This window comes from Convolutriloba macropyga, chromosome 2 (genome assembly GCF_964194025.1).
Source record: "Convolutriloba macropyga chromosome 2, txConMacr16.3, whole genome shotgun sequence".
Taxonomy (NCBI): domain Eukaryota; kingdom Metazoa; phylum Xenacoelomorpha; order Acoela; family Convolutidae; genus Convolutriloba; species Convolutriloba macropyga.
This window is the reverse complement of record NC_134469.1, coordinates 46,452,611-46,468,763: the sequence shown is the minus strand read 5'-3', so window position 1 is coordinate 46,468,763 and position 16,153 is coordinate 46,452,611. Positions and strand designations below refer to the sequence as shown.

At 34.7% G+C, this 16,153-nt stretch overlaps 1 protein-coding gene across 1 annotated transcript in view; it reads right to left on the bottom strand.

Annotated features, from left to right (window-relative positions):
* Positions 1-13,335, bottom strand: part of LOC142358705 (condensin complex subunit 3-like) — a 46,899-nt gene extending 33,564 nt beyond the window's left edge. The window contains exons 1-3 of the mRNA XM_075410231.1: positions 13,130-13,335; positions 5,526-5,744; positions 4,820-5,111 (exon numbers count right to left, since the gene is read on the bottom strand). Of these exons, the coding sequence (XP_075266346.1) occupies positions 4,820-5,111; positions 5,526-5,744; positions 13,130-13,306 (688 nt within the window). The 5' untranslated portion in view covers positions 13,307-13,335. The remainder of the gene's footprint in view (positions 1-4,819; positions 5,112-5,525; positions 5,745-13,129) is intronic.
* Positions 13,336-16,153: the final 2,818 nt, after the last annotated feature.

Here is a 16,153-nt window from a genome sequence, read left to right as displayed (position 1 = left end):
AGCTTGTTGAAATTCATTCCGCAGAAGCCTTTTATTAGGGACCTTTACTGCACATATGAGTTCCTTTGACCTTAAACCAATTCAAATTAAACTTAAGTTTTAAAGTGCAAAAGTCATTTTATTGAGTGAGGTAAGTCACGTATGATCAAATTCTAATCACGCAAATAACCTAAAAACTTTTGCTAAAGCGAGTGAGAAATGACGTCACGCGCTCAAATGCATTTCATGAGAGGAAGAAGTAATTCAGAAAATTTGACTTTTTCAGCTTTGCTGTGTGAACAAATGTAAAACGAAAAAAGAGCGTCAGACGACGAAACAAAAAAACCAAGAGCACCGCAATATAGCTACGCTCAGCTTACAGCTTCGCAGCTATAACAATACATTTCGAAAATATTGATTTAACATATCAACCATCCAAAAAATAAAATATAACATAGCCTGCAGATCGCTGGAAAATAGCCAGGATAGACGCTTGTGGCCTTCCATGAATTGAAACAACTAAAGAGATAAGATAGACAGATTGACCACCAGTCCTTTAATAGACCACTAGACTTTTTGGTTAGATTCGGACTGTCATTTTTATGAGAGACATACGCTCTATAAAGAAAAACCCTAATGGAGCTATCCAAAATTGTTATTCGAAATAAAAAACTCAAGATTCTAATACTCAAGAATTCGGGCATATACACTATTGACCTTTAACCAGTAAATGTTCGTAAAATTAAAAGTTCACTAAGCGAGTTCAGAAGCAATTTTTTAAGTGAGGTAAGTCACGCAATTGACCTAAAAGCAGAATAAATGACGTCACACACACACACAAATTTTAACTACAAAGCAGTAGAAATCACTGAAATTGAAAAAGTCCATTCCAAGAAGTCAGGTCGCAAGAATCATCGATGGAGACGACGATTTAAAAAAACATAGCAGTACAAGTCCTGACGTAAAATTCAAAAATTTTCATTCACTAGACAAAAAAACTAGACCTAGAACGGATTATGAGCGAATTGGGAAAACCATTTAGAAAAAATACCATCCAAAAAATCGAAAAAAACAGTAAACATCAAAGTGAAATTGCCGCATGTGAACAAGAAACCACTAGCGAAAAAGCGAATTTTTGTTCAAACACCGTTTTCTCGCTCTAATTTGAAGTTAGTAGGAAAAGAATTCACGCCACAAAATCACTCATTTTTTCCCTCAACTTCCTGTTTCGGCGTGACCAAATAAATACTCCAATTTGACATCAAAAATCATGAGAATGTGTGAACAGATCTTTAAAGACAGCACCCCAAAACAATTCAAATTCTTTGAATTGTAAACATAGCTGGCAGATTGTCAGAAAATTGCCGCAATAGATTCGTAGATCGGCAGTCTAAAAAAACAGTAAAAAAGACAGACCAAAAAAATTCGTCTTTTCATTGAAGGCTGATCTGTTATATTTTGATTAAAAATCTGTATAAATTATTGCTGCCTCTATTAGCTGATCTCAAATAACCTTCATTTAGAGTGACACACACCCACTTGACCTCATCTCCTTGAATTAAAGTAAATAAAAGTCAAATTTGAGAAGTCAATTTTGAGAGTGAGGTAAGTCAAGTGTGACCGAAAAATTAATCACGCGAATGAACAAAAAAAAACTCGCACTATTGAGAGCGAAAAATGACGTCACACACGCACTTCAAATAAAATCGCATGAACGAATGAACAAAAAGCAGATTTGAAGTGGTTGTGACGTCATATGCTCGTAATAAAAATTGCGACGACGAAATAAAAAGCATAGCAGGACAAGTCCTGGCGTACAATTCAAAGAATTTCCATTGACTAAACAGAAAACTAGACCAAGAACGGACTCTGAATGGATTGGGAAAACCATTTAGAAAAAAATCCGATCCAAAAAATCGAAAAAACTGTAAAAATCAAAGTGAAATTGCCTCATGTGAACAACTATTGTGAACCCTGAACCTCCACAAATGCCATAAAAATAAGGAAGAATAGAAACGACATTCGAACACAAATTGAACAAAAAAACTCGAAAAACTTATTGAGCTTTTTTAACAGTACAAGGAAGCATAAAACCGAGTAAAGTTCCTTTGCACTTAGAGCAAGGAAAAGTTCGCAAATCAATGGGCAAGTCATATTAGGCTAGGAAACTTCTGATTTAAAAAAAGAGAAAAACTCCAAAAAATAAGAAAAATGGTTTACAATTTTTCTACGCGATTTCCCAAGAAAAAAATAACTGATATCAAGAGAACCTTAGTCAATTGGTAACCCAAAATAAGAAAACAAATGATTTATACCAATAAAACACAGTCAATTGGTATCTGAATATTCCCTAAGTAACAAGCTTCTATTCGATTCCCGCTTAAAGCAGTAAAACAAAAAAAAACAGGCAAAAAACTATTAAATTTTGTCTAAAAATCAGTAAAACTGATCAAAATTCTCCAAATTAGCAGTAAAGTCAAATTAAGTACTTGAACATTTCAATTCCTATCAAAACAAGCCTAAAACTAATACAATATCATAATCAAACTTCATAACCATCAAAAGCTGGAAAAAACTGCATTTAAAAGCTGCACGTGAAAAAACTCGCTCGCTTAGAGAAATTTTTTTCAGAAATTAGTTTTTTCGCTCTCTCAAAAACAGCCGAATGAACAAAAACCACTCCCTTTTAGCTCAACTCTTCAGATTTTTTCAGCGCCAAAATCACCAAATTTTTTTACACGTTTCATTTCCCGCTTCAAAAATCATTCCAATAAAATTGATTAAAAAAAAGAGATTAAGAAAAGTTAGTAATATCTGCCATTGAAAAGTGCTCTAAATATATTCCATTAAAACCTCTAGAAAAGTTCCTATCAAAAGCTAGAATACTAAAAAGTAGCAAAAAGCAGAATCAGAAGATTTCAGCAAAAATTTTAAAAAAATCAAATCTTCGCGGAAATCTTCATAAAAATTATTCAATTATCTTTAATAAAATGACTCAAAACTGAAATCAAAATCATCAACACGCATCAATAACAACAAAATTGGACTATAGGCATCCCCAAATGCTATAAAAACTCGAAAACAGCGGAATAAACAAAAAACCACTCTCTTTTCGCTCCCCTCTTCACTTTTGTTCAGCACCCAAACCACTAAAATTTCTCACGCGTTTCATTTCCTGCTTCAAAATTCACTCCAACTAAAGTGATTAAAAAAAAACATAGCCGGAAGAATTCCGGAAACGACTCGAAGTGGAAATCCACTTAAAAGCCATCCAACTACTCACCAGAAAAAACGTGCCTCCACTAATTTAGGATTATCTTGAAACAAAACCATAATACAAAAAGTAAAAAAAAATATCTAAAATATAATAAAAAATCTGATCAAATTTTGTCATAACTTGAGATCACGAAAAAACTATAAAAACTATCTCTGCCAAATTTACTTCATCAACACAAATAGTACCCACTAAAACCACTTATGAGAATTTTTTAAAATACTTGACGCCAAATCATGAAAAAATTAGCTCTTACAAATAACTTTGACTAAAAAATTGGCAAAAGTTAATAAATTTTTTAATATTACAAAAGCACATAAATTCAAAAGAAATTCTTTTCATCCAATAGGATATCCAAATGCTCGCAAAACAGTAGGCAAGCGCCATAATAGGCTAAGAAACTTGTCTAAAGACCAGAAAAAAACGCAAACTGCAATAAATCAAGAAAAATAGTTCCAATTTTCGCCATTTTTCGTCATATTTCTCAACAAAGAGCTTTATATCCACAAAACTGTAGCCACGTGTAATCTAAAAATTGCTCAAGTAAAAGGGGTCTTTTCAATGCCCATTTGAGGAAGTATAACAAAAACAATAGTCAAAAAGTCGCAAAAAATAGCCCAAAAATCAGCACAATACATGAAAAACCTCCGAATTAGCATAAAATTTATATATATTTCCAGAAACCTTCAAATCACTACCAAAACCAGCCTAAAATTTAAAGAAAATCATAACCAAACCATACAAAACCAAAAAACTAAAAAAACTGCTTTAAAATACCGCACGTGCTAAAAAATTTCGCTTACAGAATTTTTTTTCACACCTCAATTTCTCGCTCTCTAGAAAACAGCAATATGAACAAAAAACCACTCTTTTTTTGCTCCGCTCTTCATTTTGTTCAGCAACCAAATCACTCCAAATTTTTTCATTTCCCGCTTCAAAATTCACTCCAATAAAATTGATTAAAAAAAAGGACTTCTCCAATACTCCTCTTCGAGTCGTAAAAAAGACAGCGCCCCAATACAATTCAAATTCTTTGAATTGTAAAAAAAACAAGAGAAGGCCAATAATAGCCCCAGCTACCGCTGTGCGGCTATTAAAAAAACAAGAGAAGGTCAATAATAGCCCCAGCTACCGTTGTGCGGCTGTTAAAAAGACAGCTCCCCAATACAATTCAAATTCTTTGAATTGTAAAAAAAAATACGAGAAGGCCAATAATAGCCCCAGCTATCGCTGTGCGGCTATTAAAAAACCAAGAGAAGGTCAATAATAGCCCCAGCTACCGCTGTGCGGCTGTTATAAAGACAGCGTCCCAATACAATTCAAATTCTTTGAATTGTAAGAAATCACGATGTCACCAATAATAGCCGCTATCGCTTCACGGCTATTTAACATAAATATAGCCCCCAGCCCAATAGATCAACAAACTCACGGACAATAAATTATCAAGAGTGCGTTTTAGTCCTTTCTCAACAAAAGTTAATTGAGCATTGAGGCATTAGAGTTATATTCTCTTTGAGCTGACTAAGGACTGGAGCAGAAAAAACGAAAAAGGTAAATTAATCATACGTTGGACAACTGCGTCTTTCTCCAGTGCTTTCATGGCCTGGGACAAGTCAGCTGCGCCCACATTACTCTCATCTTCATCTACTTCAGCGTGAGGTTGAAAGTAAATGAGAGCTTTGACTGCAAGATGCCGCACATCATGCGACTTGTCTCGACTTCTGACCAGGAGAATGCTCCTCATTTTGTTCCACACGTCATCACTCATTTCCGTTTCATTGTCCGCACAAGTGCTCATCACATTCAGAATCACTTGGCAGGTACGATGTCGATACGACTTTCGCTGATCATCATTGAACTAGAAGAACAATATGCGATAAGAACAATAACAAAACCGACTAACGTCTAGCAAATTGCTCTCAAACCATTGTCGAGGGATTGGTTCCCTCAGTAGCTAGCTGCGGCTTCAGGGGGATGAGTATGAGAAAACGCCAAAACTAGGACAGACGAAAAATTGCATTAAGACAGCATGACTAGTATAAATGCGAAAAACTTCGTTTCAGAGCAATCAATAATGACAAATTATATATCCTACCATTGAAATTCTTCCAACACTTTGATTTATAACCATGCTTATGCAAAAGATGAGACGATGCCAAAAGCTTTAAACCTCATTTATTGGCATATGGTATACCCTGTAAAGTAGAATCATTATTTTGGGTAAAACGAGACAGAACTATTCAACACATAAGGGGAAGAAAATGAGTTATACCTCGTTAATGAGCCACGAAAATTGTTCCACGAATGGCAGATCATCGTCCAGACACTGACAACAGAATAAGGAGAACACTTTGAGTGATCTGTCAACAGGGAATGACTTCTCTGCAATATCATAGTTTTGAACAACAATGCTCCCCATTATAGAATTGAATGCTTCAACGCTTGCAGCAACAGGTTCAACGTTTTCATCACTTGTCGGAATCCCTCGTGCCTAAAAGTGTAAAACACTGCGAAATGAAAGAAAAGGAATACTTTACTCAATGCAGTTTAATCCAAATTAATGAAATTTAACAATAACAGGCAGCCACAAAAGTGAAGTATAACTAGCAGGTCCGTAAAGGCAATCTGAATGCATCTTATCTTGAAACTTCAAGTATTGATATTCTCATTGAAAACTTATTCGTGATAACCAGTGTACATGCGATCGTTTCAATGAAATTTTTTGCAAAACTACTTTGGAGACACCAGCGAAAAATGAAGAGAGCCAAATATGTCAAAGAAAGGTGTTACGCGAGTTAAGAGTAATAGACGTTCTCACAGAGCATTAAAATCAAAACAGATAGAATGAGTTATAAAGAGGGAGAAAAAGAGCTCGATAGCAGAAGAAATATATAATGAGTCGGATAGCAAATATATTTAAAAACACGAAAAAAAAACAAAAACAGAACAAAAGAAGGTTGAAAGCAGTGAAGGAAAAGAAAAAAAAACAAAATTCTGGGAGAGAAAAGCGAAAAAAGGGAATTAACGAAAAGAGGAAAAATCGAAATTGATGAGAGAGAAAAGAATAGAAAGAATACAATGCAACAAAAACCATAAGAACATCAGAAACCAACTGAACGAAAAACAATAGGAAACAAAAAATGAATCAAAAACAGTCATATAAAAAGAAAAGAAAAAGATTCAAGAAAAGAAAAAGGAAATTGAGCGAAAGAACGCTAGAAAAAACGGAAAAGATAGAATGAAGGAAAATGGGACAGCAAAAAGAAGCAGAAATCATGAGAGAGAGAGAGAGAGAGAGAAAGTACAAGCACAGTGAGATAGTGAGCAGGCGCAAAAAGCAAAAAGTTGAGTGCAAGAAAATAACGCAGATAGAGAAAGCACTTAAAGAGCAGAAAAATGGAAGATCGCCAACAGAAAAAAGACAGAAAAATAAACTAAAGAGCGGGAGAGACACAACAGTTTCAAAGGAGAAAAAACACATCTTGGGCGAAACAATAAATAGCGGTTCTCATAAAAAGGAATCGTTGGCAAGCCTTTAAAGAAGTCAACAAACACAGAACAGAGTTAAAGGGCTGGCTAAGGCCACCAACAAGATTTCCTCAAAAAAATTAAAGAGAATTATATACCGGAGAATTAAAGAAAGGTGTTACGCGAGTTAAGAGTAATAGACGTTCTCACAGAGCATTAAAATCAAAACAGATAGAATGAGTTATAAAGAGGGAGAAAAAGAGCTCGATAGCAGAAGAAATATATAATGAGTCGGATAGCAAATATATTTAAAAACACGAAAAAAAAACAAAAACAGAACAAAAGAAGGTTGAAAGCAGTGAAGGAAAAGAAAAAAAAACAAAATTCTGGGAGAGAAAAGCGAAAAAAGGGAATTAACGAAAAGAGGAAAAATCGAAATTGATGAGAGAGAAAAGAATAGAAAGAATACAATGCAACAAAAACCATAAGAACATCAGAAACCAACTGAACGAAAAACAATAGGAAACAAAAAATGAATCAAAAACAGTCATATAAAAAGAAAAGAAAAAGATTCAAGAAAAGAAAAAGGAAATTGAGCGAAAGAACGCTAGAAAAAACGGAAAAGATAGAATGAAGGAAAATGGGACAGCAAAAAGAAGCAGAAATCATGAGAGAGAGAGAGAGAGAAAGTACAAGCACAGTGAGATAGTGAGCAGGCGCAAAAAGCAAAAGTTGAGTGCAAGAAAATAACGCAGATAGAGAAAGCACTTAAAGAGCAGAAAAATGGAAGATCGCCAACAGAAAAAAGACAGAAAAATAAACTAAAGAGCGGGAGAGACACAACAGTTTCAAAGGAGAAAAAACACATCTTGGGCGAAACAATAAATAGCGGTTCTCATAAAAAGGAATCGTTGGCAAGCCTTTAAAGAAGTCAACAAACACAGAACAGAGTTAAAGGGCTGGCTAAGGTCACCAACAAGATTTCCTCAAAAAAATTAAAGAGAATTATATACCGGTCAAACTTTGTATGCAATAATTTATTAGTAAGAGCCCTTAATATGAAAAAGTCCTCTACTGAGAGCTATGAAATTTGTATTTATTTCAAGACCTCAGTTTTGTCATATATAATTTTTGGCACCTAACTTTGTTTTTGCAACGGCACCTTTTGGGGTTTTCACACTTCACAAATTTTGTTCGCTGAATTCTTCTGTATTAAAAAAATTTTCGTACAGTGAAGCTTTGACAAAACAAATTTCCATCATCCACCTTTTGATCCTTGGCGTTTTCGGTGAGTGACTCTTCCTTCACAAATTTTCAAGACAACATTTTTCATCAACAACATTTTTTTTTGACAAGGAAATACAAAAACAATTTTTTTTCAGCCACAAACCCTCTGTCTTGACACAATTTCGATCTTTTAACTTTTCAGTATCAAAACCTTTTCGGGCACAGACTGTTTTCTGAATAACTAATCGGCCAATGATTTTTTCGACACTATTATTTCGACACCAATTGTCATTTTCTTTATCAAAGAAATTTCGGCTACAGGCTCCTCCGCAAAGCATTTTTTGGTAGCTGACACGAACTCTTAGCAACATTCTGGGTCAATAACCTTTTGGCAACACTTTTCGGTCAATGACCTTTTTAACATTTTTCGGTCACTGATTTTAGAAACATTAATCGGTCAATGACCTTAAGCAACCGCTTAACCGTGCCCTTCGGTAGTACTGTTAAAAGATGCTGCTCAGTGATGCCTCTAAAACATGCCGCCTCATGTGTTCACGCGATTAATATATAGATGGCTAACAGCTAAGAAACCAATATTTTGGCGAGCTGCTTCGAAATGAACCTCTGTATTTTAACCCCAATGTAATGGGGATTAGGAACTCATAACAGCCCTACTTTTTTGTTAACCCAATTTTGGCAAATGGATATCTTTTGCGGGGAGATAAATGAGGTGCCATTAGATTGGGCTTGCCTGATCTCGCCGCAAAAACCCGTTTCTAGCAGTCTGTGTATTTTCTTAAAATTGTACAGCGTTCTAAATTTTCTAAGTCTGTTGTTGTTCTAAGTAAACAACAACAGGTATCATAAGAAAGCACATTGAAATCTGAATTGCTTGTCAAACACACTTCAATTTTTTGATTTCTGATAAAAAATGAGGCTCAAAATTTTCCAAGTCCTTCAATGTTCCAGCCTTTTCAAGCTCTCAGATCGTTTATATTCGTTTCAATTTTAATTTAAGAATAGCCTGCAGAATCTGTTCTGAATATTGTCTAAATAATTGTTAGAAAGTTGTTATCGTTTCTGATTTTAAAACTTCTTAATCTAGACTTTCATCATATCAGAAACTTTTTTTTAAAAAAACATGGCGCTAAATGAAACCAATTTAAGGAAAAGAAACTAGAAATTGGTTATCATTTGTTATAGTTTTCGCATATCATTCAGACATGGTTTAAAGGAGCACGGCTTTCGCTGTCATTTCCAGAATTGAAGACCATCGATTTAAGCTCTGCTCGAAAAATCACATTCAGGTTTTCAAACGTACGAATTCTAAAAATTGTTCTAATAGTTGTACGATTTCTATATTGTAAGTTATATTGTTAACAGTGTCTTTGCTCATATACCGCATTGCAAATCCGATTGTTAAATTGAACACATTCTCTCATTTTTCATGGCAGTAATGTGACGCAATCTCTATTGTCCTCTCTGCTATACAAACATTCATTGCCAATGGTAGTACAAAATAGCTTCAGTATACAACTCTTTACAATGAGGATTCCGAACTGAAAGACATTTAAACAAAATTAAGAGAAAAAGATCTACGATTACTTTTTGATTCATTCAAAGTAAAACAGGAAAGGTTTTCCTTTCTATTTGACAAATGCAGTTGCTATCAGTCAGTTATTACGAAAAATAAAACAGGGTGATGATATACGTAGGCACCTCCGATTTATTTTTTTTGAGTACATTTAAATTAATTTCTGCTATATTTACTGAAAAAAAGAATTAAGTGGTTTGGGCAACAAAGAGTAAGTTTTGTCTTTCTGCTTGCTGCCTTTTCTGATTTTTCCAGGAATGACAAAGTCATAATTAAGATCTTCAACTAATGGTTGCAAAAGCTTTACCTTGTTTACATGGAAAAAATAGTTTTAAAAAATAGTAATAAAATTCAATTTATTTACATTTTGATACTGTTTCAACAAACAAGTTACCAAACATCTCAGAAAAAGACTAATTCTAGTTGCGATTTATATGATTGATTGTAGACTTTCTTTTATAAATCATTAGATAATATAAACAAAATCGGATTAGTATGTGTACTATTTTATAAAACAGGAACACCTCACGTTAAAAAAGCATCCAATTCAGGAGTTATCAACAAGATGTTGACATATTTACAAATTTGGTTTTAAAAATCTTGCTCACAGAGCCAAAAATGAAGAAATTAATGAAAAGGCCAAAAATTGACAAAAAATTAGAAATATAAGCCAATATTGCACTTGAAATGCATTATTAGGCTCTCTAAAAGAATGTGGTATCGATTTCAGATAGTTGCTTATTCATGCGACATCGACCAAAATTTACTTCTACAAAAAATCAAAATAAAAAAATTGAGCCAAATGGACGAAAACACGGCTAAAAACTGGCATCTATATCCGCCGATCTCTCAAAAACTCTTTTCAAAATCGAAAAGTCAATCACTCAACGCAGCGCATGAACAAAAAGCTCCTCTCGCTCAGAAAATGTTAGTTCACACGGCAATTTTACACACTTTCACTATTAGGTCAAAACGCCGCCTGAACAAATAAAAATTTGGTAAAAAACATTAAGAACATAGCCGGAAGAATTCCGGAAGCAACTCGAAGCATCAAAACTTCCCAAATAAACCGTAGTTGCAATTGAAGCCATTACTTTTTGTATTAAACCATTAGCTCATTACCTCCCCTGGTCTGATCTGTCACCAAGAGAAACAAAATGCAGTAAAAATTTTTATTGAAAACGTTTGGTAACGGTAAAAAAGTTCGAAATAATTAGGATGGTAAAAATACCGATTGTCTGAAAAAGCTGACAGGGCTATCAATTGCCCTCAAATAATTCATGATTCTAATCTCAAAAAGATTGCAAAAGCAAACTGCAGATAATGATCTGAGAAACTAAATTTTTCAAAAAAGAAGGCGCAAGGTTAAGAAACAGACAACCAATACAAAAACAATTCTAATCAATGCAATTAAGACAAAAACAACACATACTTCTTCCTTGATGTATATATTCCAGACAACATGATTTCATACTAATTCAAAAATTAAATTAATAGAAAAGACAAACAACAGAATAAACAAAGGCAAAAAATTGTTTAAAAACAAGACCAAGGACTGAAGAAAACTGCAATAGATAGTCATACGTGGAAATTTTGAAATAGGTTTTCTAGCAAACTCGGGACTAATTTAAGATGAAATCAATTGCAAACCAAAGAAATGACGAAAATCCAAGAAAAAGCTGAAATCATTGTAATATTTAACTGAAAAAAAGTCAAAATAACGAATAATAAAGAATCTAGGTACCAGGACAAAGCCAGAATGATAACAAAACTAGAATGTGAAAAATATGGACACAATGTAAGGAACACAGTAACAAAAAAGAGTAATTCTTGATTTAAAGTTAAAAATCAAATTAAAAAATGAAGAAAAAGAAAATATTTTATTGTTCAGCATTCGATACATAGTAAAGACGACGATTCATCCGAGACAACGATCCATCCTCCCGAGCGGAACAAAAAATGTTCAATAAATTTTTTGAGACCGCATTTATGAAAAATCTTATCATTGAGAAAAAAACCTGTTTTTCAAAATCTCAAAGCCAAAAATGACTGAATTTTTATTGAAACGAAATTAAAGTCCCTCATGTTGTACAGAAAGACTAGTTCTAGTTATTAAAACCAAAATACAAAAAAAAACTGAGAAAAATTGGAAAAAAACTTCCAAAACCGGATTAGCATATGTACAATTTTATAAAACAAAATTACATCAAGATAGAAAGAGGCGTTGAGTATATGAATTATCAAAGGGAAGTTGCTATATTAACTGATTTTTGACAAAAAGACGACTGAAAGATCCAAAAATGAAGAATATACTAGAAAAAGGCCAAAAATTAAATTAAAAAATCATGAAATATGCGCCAATTTTGAACTTCAAACGCATTTTTAGGCTCTGTAAAACACTGTGGTATCAATTTCCGAAGTTTACATTTCAATATAGCATCGAATAAAAATTATTTCAACAAAAAACCAAATTACAAGCAAAAAAATGGGCCACTTGGACGAAAAAACGGCAAAAAACGGTTATCTATATGTGCCATTCAGTCAAAAACTAATTTTCAAAGTCGAAAGGTCATTCACTAAACGCAGCGCATGATCAAAAACTTCTCTCGTTCAAAAACTAGTACACACAAAAATTTTGCTCACTTTCAATTTTAGGTCAAAATATCGTCTGAACGAATAGTACTTCCGGTTAAAAAAAACTTAGAAAACTTAAAAAACTTAGAAAACAATACTCCTCTTCGAGTCGTAAAAACCAATACTCCTCTTCGAGTCGTAAAAACCAATACTCCTCTTCGAGTCGTAAAAAAACCAAGAGAAGGCCAATCACTGTGCGGCTATTAAACAAAAAAAGAGGTCAATTAAAAGAAAGCCCTTCACCTAAAAGGGTAGTCGGTCAACTCGGGGGCAGTAAGTCAACTACTATGTATATTTATAAACCCTGATAGTAGTAAAAAAATTAAAATGAAAACAAATGCCAATGGCTACGAGTTAAGTGTTTGATCATTCAGCTTTCACGTTCGATTACAAATTATTACATGCGCTGGGTTGGAAAATTGTGCGGACGCATAAACGATCATCCTTGTTTGATTTCAAAAATCAAGCAGGCAGCACACTTACAAAAACACATGCACGCACAAGCGCGCGCTTACAACAACACCCAAGCATTGATACGCAATTATTTCTCAAAATATCAAATTGCACAATATCACCTTCAGGCTACTTAAGAGAAACATTTCTATTTAGTTTCCGAACGAAAAACTCCAAATATGCTACTTAGTATATGCTATTTAACTTATAAACTGTAAAATTTGCTAGAAAGACATCTGGAGCATCACACACAAACTTATGTGCCTATGAAGAATGATAAATGTAGCCTATAAAGAATTATGAAAATAACTTTAGCTGGAATTTTTCCAAAAAACTGGTGATCAAAACAAACTTTCTGCATAGAAAATTTGACAACCCCCAGACGCAAACCCTGCTGAAAGTATACAGCAAAATTGTTTACACGAGACCTGTTCTCTCCACCATCAGTTAAACAAGTTGGGCTTCGAAACAGCTGAAACAGTCAACATAGAAATACAAACCTTTTCATAGTAGCGACAGAGAACTGATACACCGTCTTTCTCACTTATTTTTCCAGTTTGCACTTTCTGGAACAAATTTATTAATTCCTTTTCTAGCTGGTCATTGTCATTTCTTTTCTTTTGTTGCACATCAGAAGAAACATCTTTTTTGTTTCTGTTGTTTTTTCTCGGAGGCATGGTAATCTGAAACAAATGGACGCCTTTTACGCGCATTTTTATAAACTATGGAAAACGATCAAAAACATACAAGTGTCATAATAGACAGGCTTTGGCTGGATTGCTCTCAAGACAACAGGCAGGGAGAGAGGAGAATAGAACTTACGAAAGTGACTTCAATGATGCTACTAGAGCTTACTAAAAATGTAGCAGGATGACTCGATCAAGACAATTGTAAAATACAATATGAATTATAGATCGTAAGTTGAGTCATAGATAATCAAAGATACATCAAGTAATCAAACATACGGCAGACTATGACAAGATCTGAAATGGAACATAAGACATTAGCACCTTATCACAGTCTATCAAACATATATAACATCAGTCTATAACACCTCCCTTCCAAGTTTTGATCTCATCGATAGCGAAGTGGTTTGCGTACAATCCTTCCACGACGGGTTCAACTTTAAGTTTAACCAATCACTAAGTGCAAAGCAAACCGAGAGGAACAAATAACAGGCAGACTACTGTATGACGCTCGGGGAATGAGTTCACGTTATACGCCCAACATCTAGGGCAAAACTTTGATAAAAACAAAACGACTGCTTTAATTGTAGAATGCAAATTTTAATATCTACACAATAAACAGAGAACACGGTTTCAGGGCAAAAGAACTGTCGGCGTTCCTGAGAATGAAACTAAAAACAAACCTCGTCAGTTTTTTGGCTGTTTGCATTTGTTATTGTTAAAGTTTTACTATACACGTTATTCTATACATAACTAAAACTCTAACTAGGTGGCTTCAACAGTGGTGAAACGCAAGAACTTTTTTCTTGAAGCCAAGGTCCTGCAAATCAAGCTCGGTAAAAGAAACTCAAAGCGGAAACAGGATGACCTGAAACAATTCAACAAGTTCATGGAAACCTCGAACGCAATTAAGTGTTAAACAGGAGAGCTCTCAGGTCAGGTTTTCTGGTCGTCAGGCGTCGCCTCTGCCCCATTGCATGTCACTTGCATTGCTATCAAAAAACTGGTTTGTTAGCTTGTACATTCATATCAAGGTGCCTCTTTTCCGTCTGTAGGCAAGTGTTGGAAGTTTGAGTACCCTTAGTCGCGATTCATAGTCCAATTCTCTCAATTGGCTTACTAATTTCGTGACTCTCCTTTTGAGATTTTCGATCAGGTTGACAGTATAGCAGCCGCCCGTGCGCAATATGTATTATCTTTTGTAGTTGAGCGTGGTACTTGTTTAAAATACAAGGATTGAAGTTTAATTAATAAGTAGATAAAAGCAGAAGAGAATTGTTTCAAATAAATGAAGATCTAATTGAGTGATTAACTCTGAAGGTAGGTTTATTATTCAATGAGTCAGTTTTATCCTCAGTTTTGCCCGTACCCAGTATCGGTTCTATCACCGTGGTAAATTAACCAAGTAAATACTGATATGTCACAATTGTTAGTATTGCTCAAAGCCCGAGCTTTGTCTATTTCAATATGTCGACACCTATCAAGATTGTGTCAGTCATTAATCAAGTAATAAATTAAAATTTAAACTAAATCTTTGACCTTGAAACCCAAGGTTTTTAGTACACCCTTTTTTTACATACGTGTGACACTCACACTGCCCCCCTCTCAATAAGAATAGAGTGTGCCACTCACTCACATAAAATCAAACAATTTTTACAGCTCTCGATACATAAGCGTTTTAAAATACAAAAAGTTTGTACTTTTCATATAAAAAGTTAAGGTATCATTTTTCGTCATTCATGAGTTTCTCTGCCTCGTCCAGCCCGAAATTGTTGTACGCTTCTCGCGCCCCATCGTTCATCAGTATTTGGTATGCTCGATTAATGGTCTTGAAAAACTCCTCATCTCCACCAGCATCAGGGTGAGTCAACAAGCTCATTTTGTGGTAGTGTTTTTTGATCTGATCTTTTGAAGCAGACCTTTTTACCAACAAAATCTCGTACAATGTCGGAGGCCGATTCAGTACATTTTTGTTTCGAATCTCGAATAAACACTTCTCTGTGGACTTCGTTTTGGCTCTCTCGTTCTTCAAAGAATGCTTTTGTCTATCAATTATAGTGTCTTTCCTTCGGCACTCACTCGCCAAGTACTGGTTATAGTTTTCCAACTGCTGAAGCTCTGACCTCAATTGGTCATTATCTTTCTCCATTTTCTCCAGGGCTTCGCTCATTTTATCAGTATTGACTTTTAGATAGGCCAACTCCTGCTTAAGTAAGTCGATTGACTGCTCTTGTTCGGCATTTCTAGCTGCCGCCGCCTTTAGGTTATCTCTTAGCGCCCCACACTCGGCGCTCAGTTTTCCCAATGCTTCTTTTGTTGCCTCTTTGGCTTTTTCGCAATGTCTGTCTAGTTTTTGTCGAAGCTCGACAAGATCTTTTTGGAGTAAAGAGTTTGTACTCTTCAATTTCTCTAACTGCGCGCACTGGCTTTGCAGTTCCACTTCAGTCTGCAGAGCTCGGGACCGAATATTGGCGGGTGCCAGAAGTTCTAGTGTAGACACCTTCCGAGTCCGTGACAGACAAGATTCCACTCGGTACACTCGCGGGGAAATCTCCGAAATAACTTTCCACAACTCTGGCATATAGTACACATATTCACCAATTTGTGGGGTCTCACTGCCTGCTATGTTTAATAAAAAAACCATTTTTGCTTCTAAAGTTTCTCAATATTTTCAGTCTTGATCTCAAGACTTCTCCCTTATTTTTAATTGTCTTGACCTCAAGACAACTCTTTTTCATTTTTTTTTGGTCTTGAACTCAAAACAACTAATTTTAATTTTTTTTGGTCTTGAACTCAAGACAAGTCATTTTAATTTTTTTCCCGTCCTGAACTCAAGAC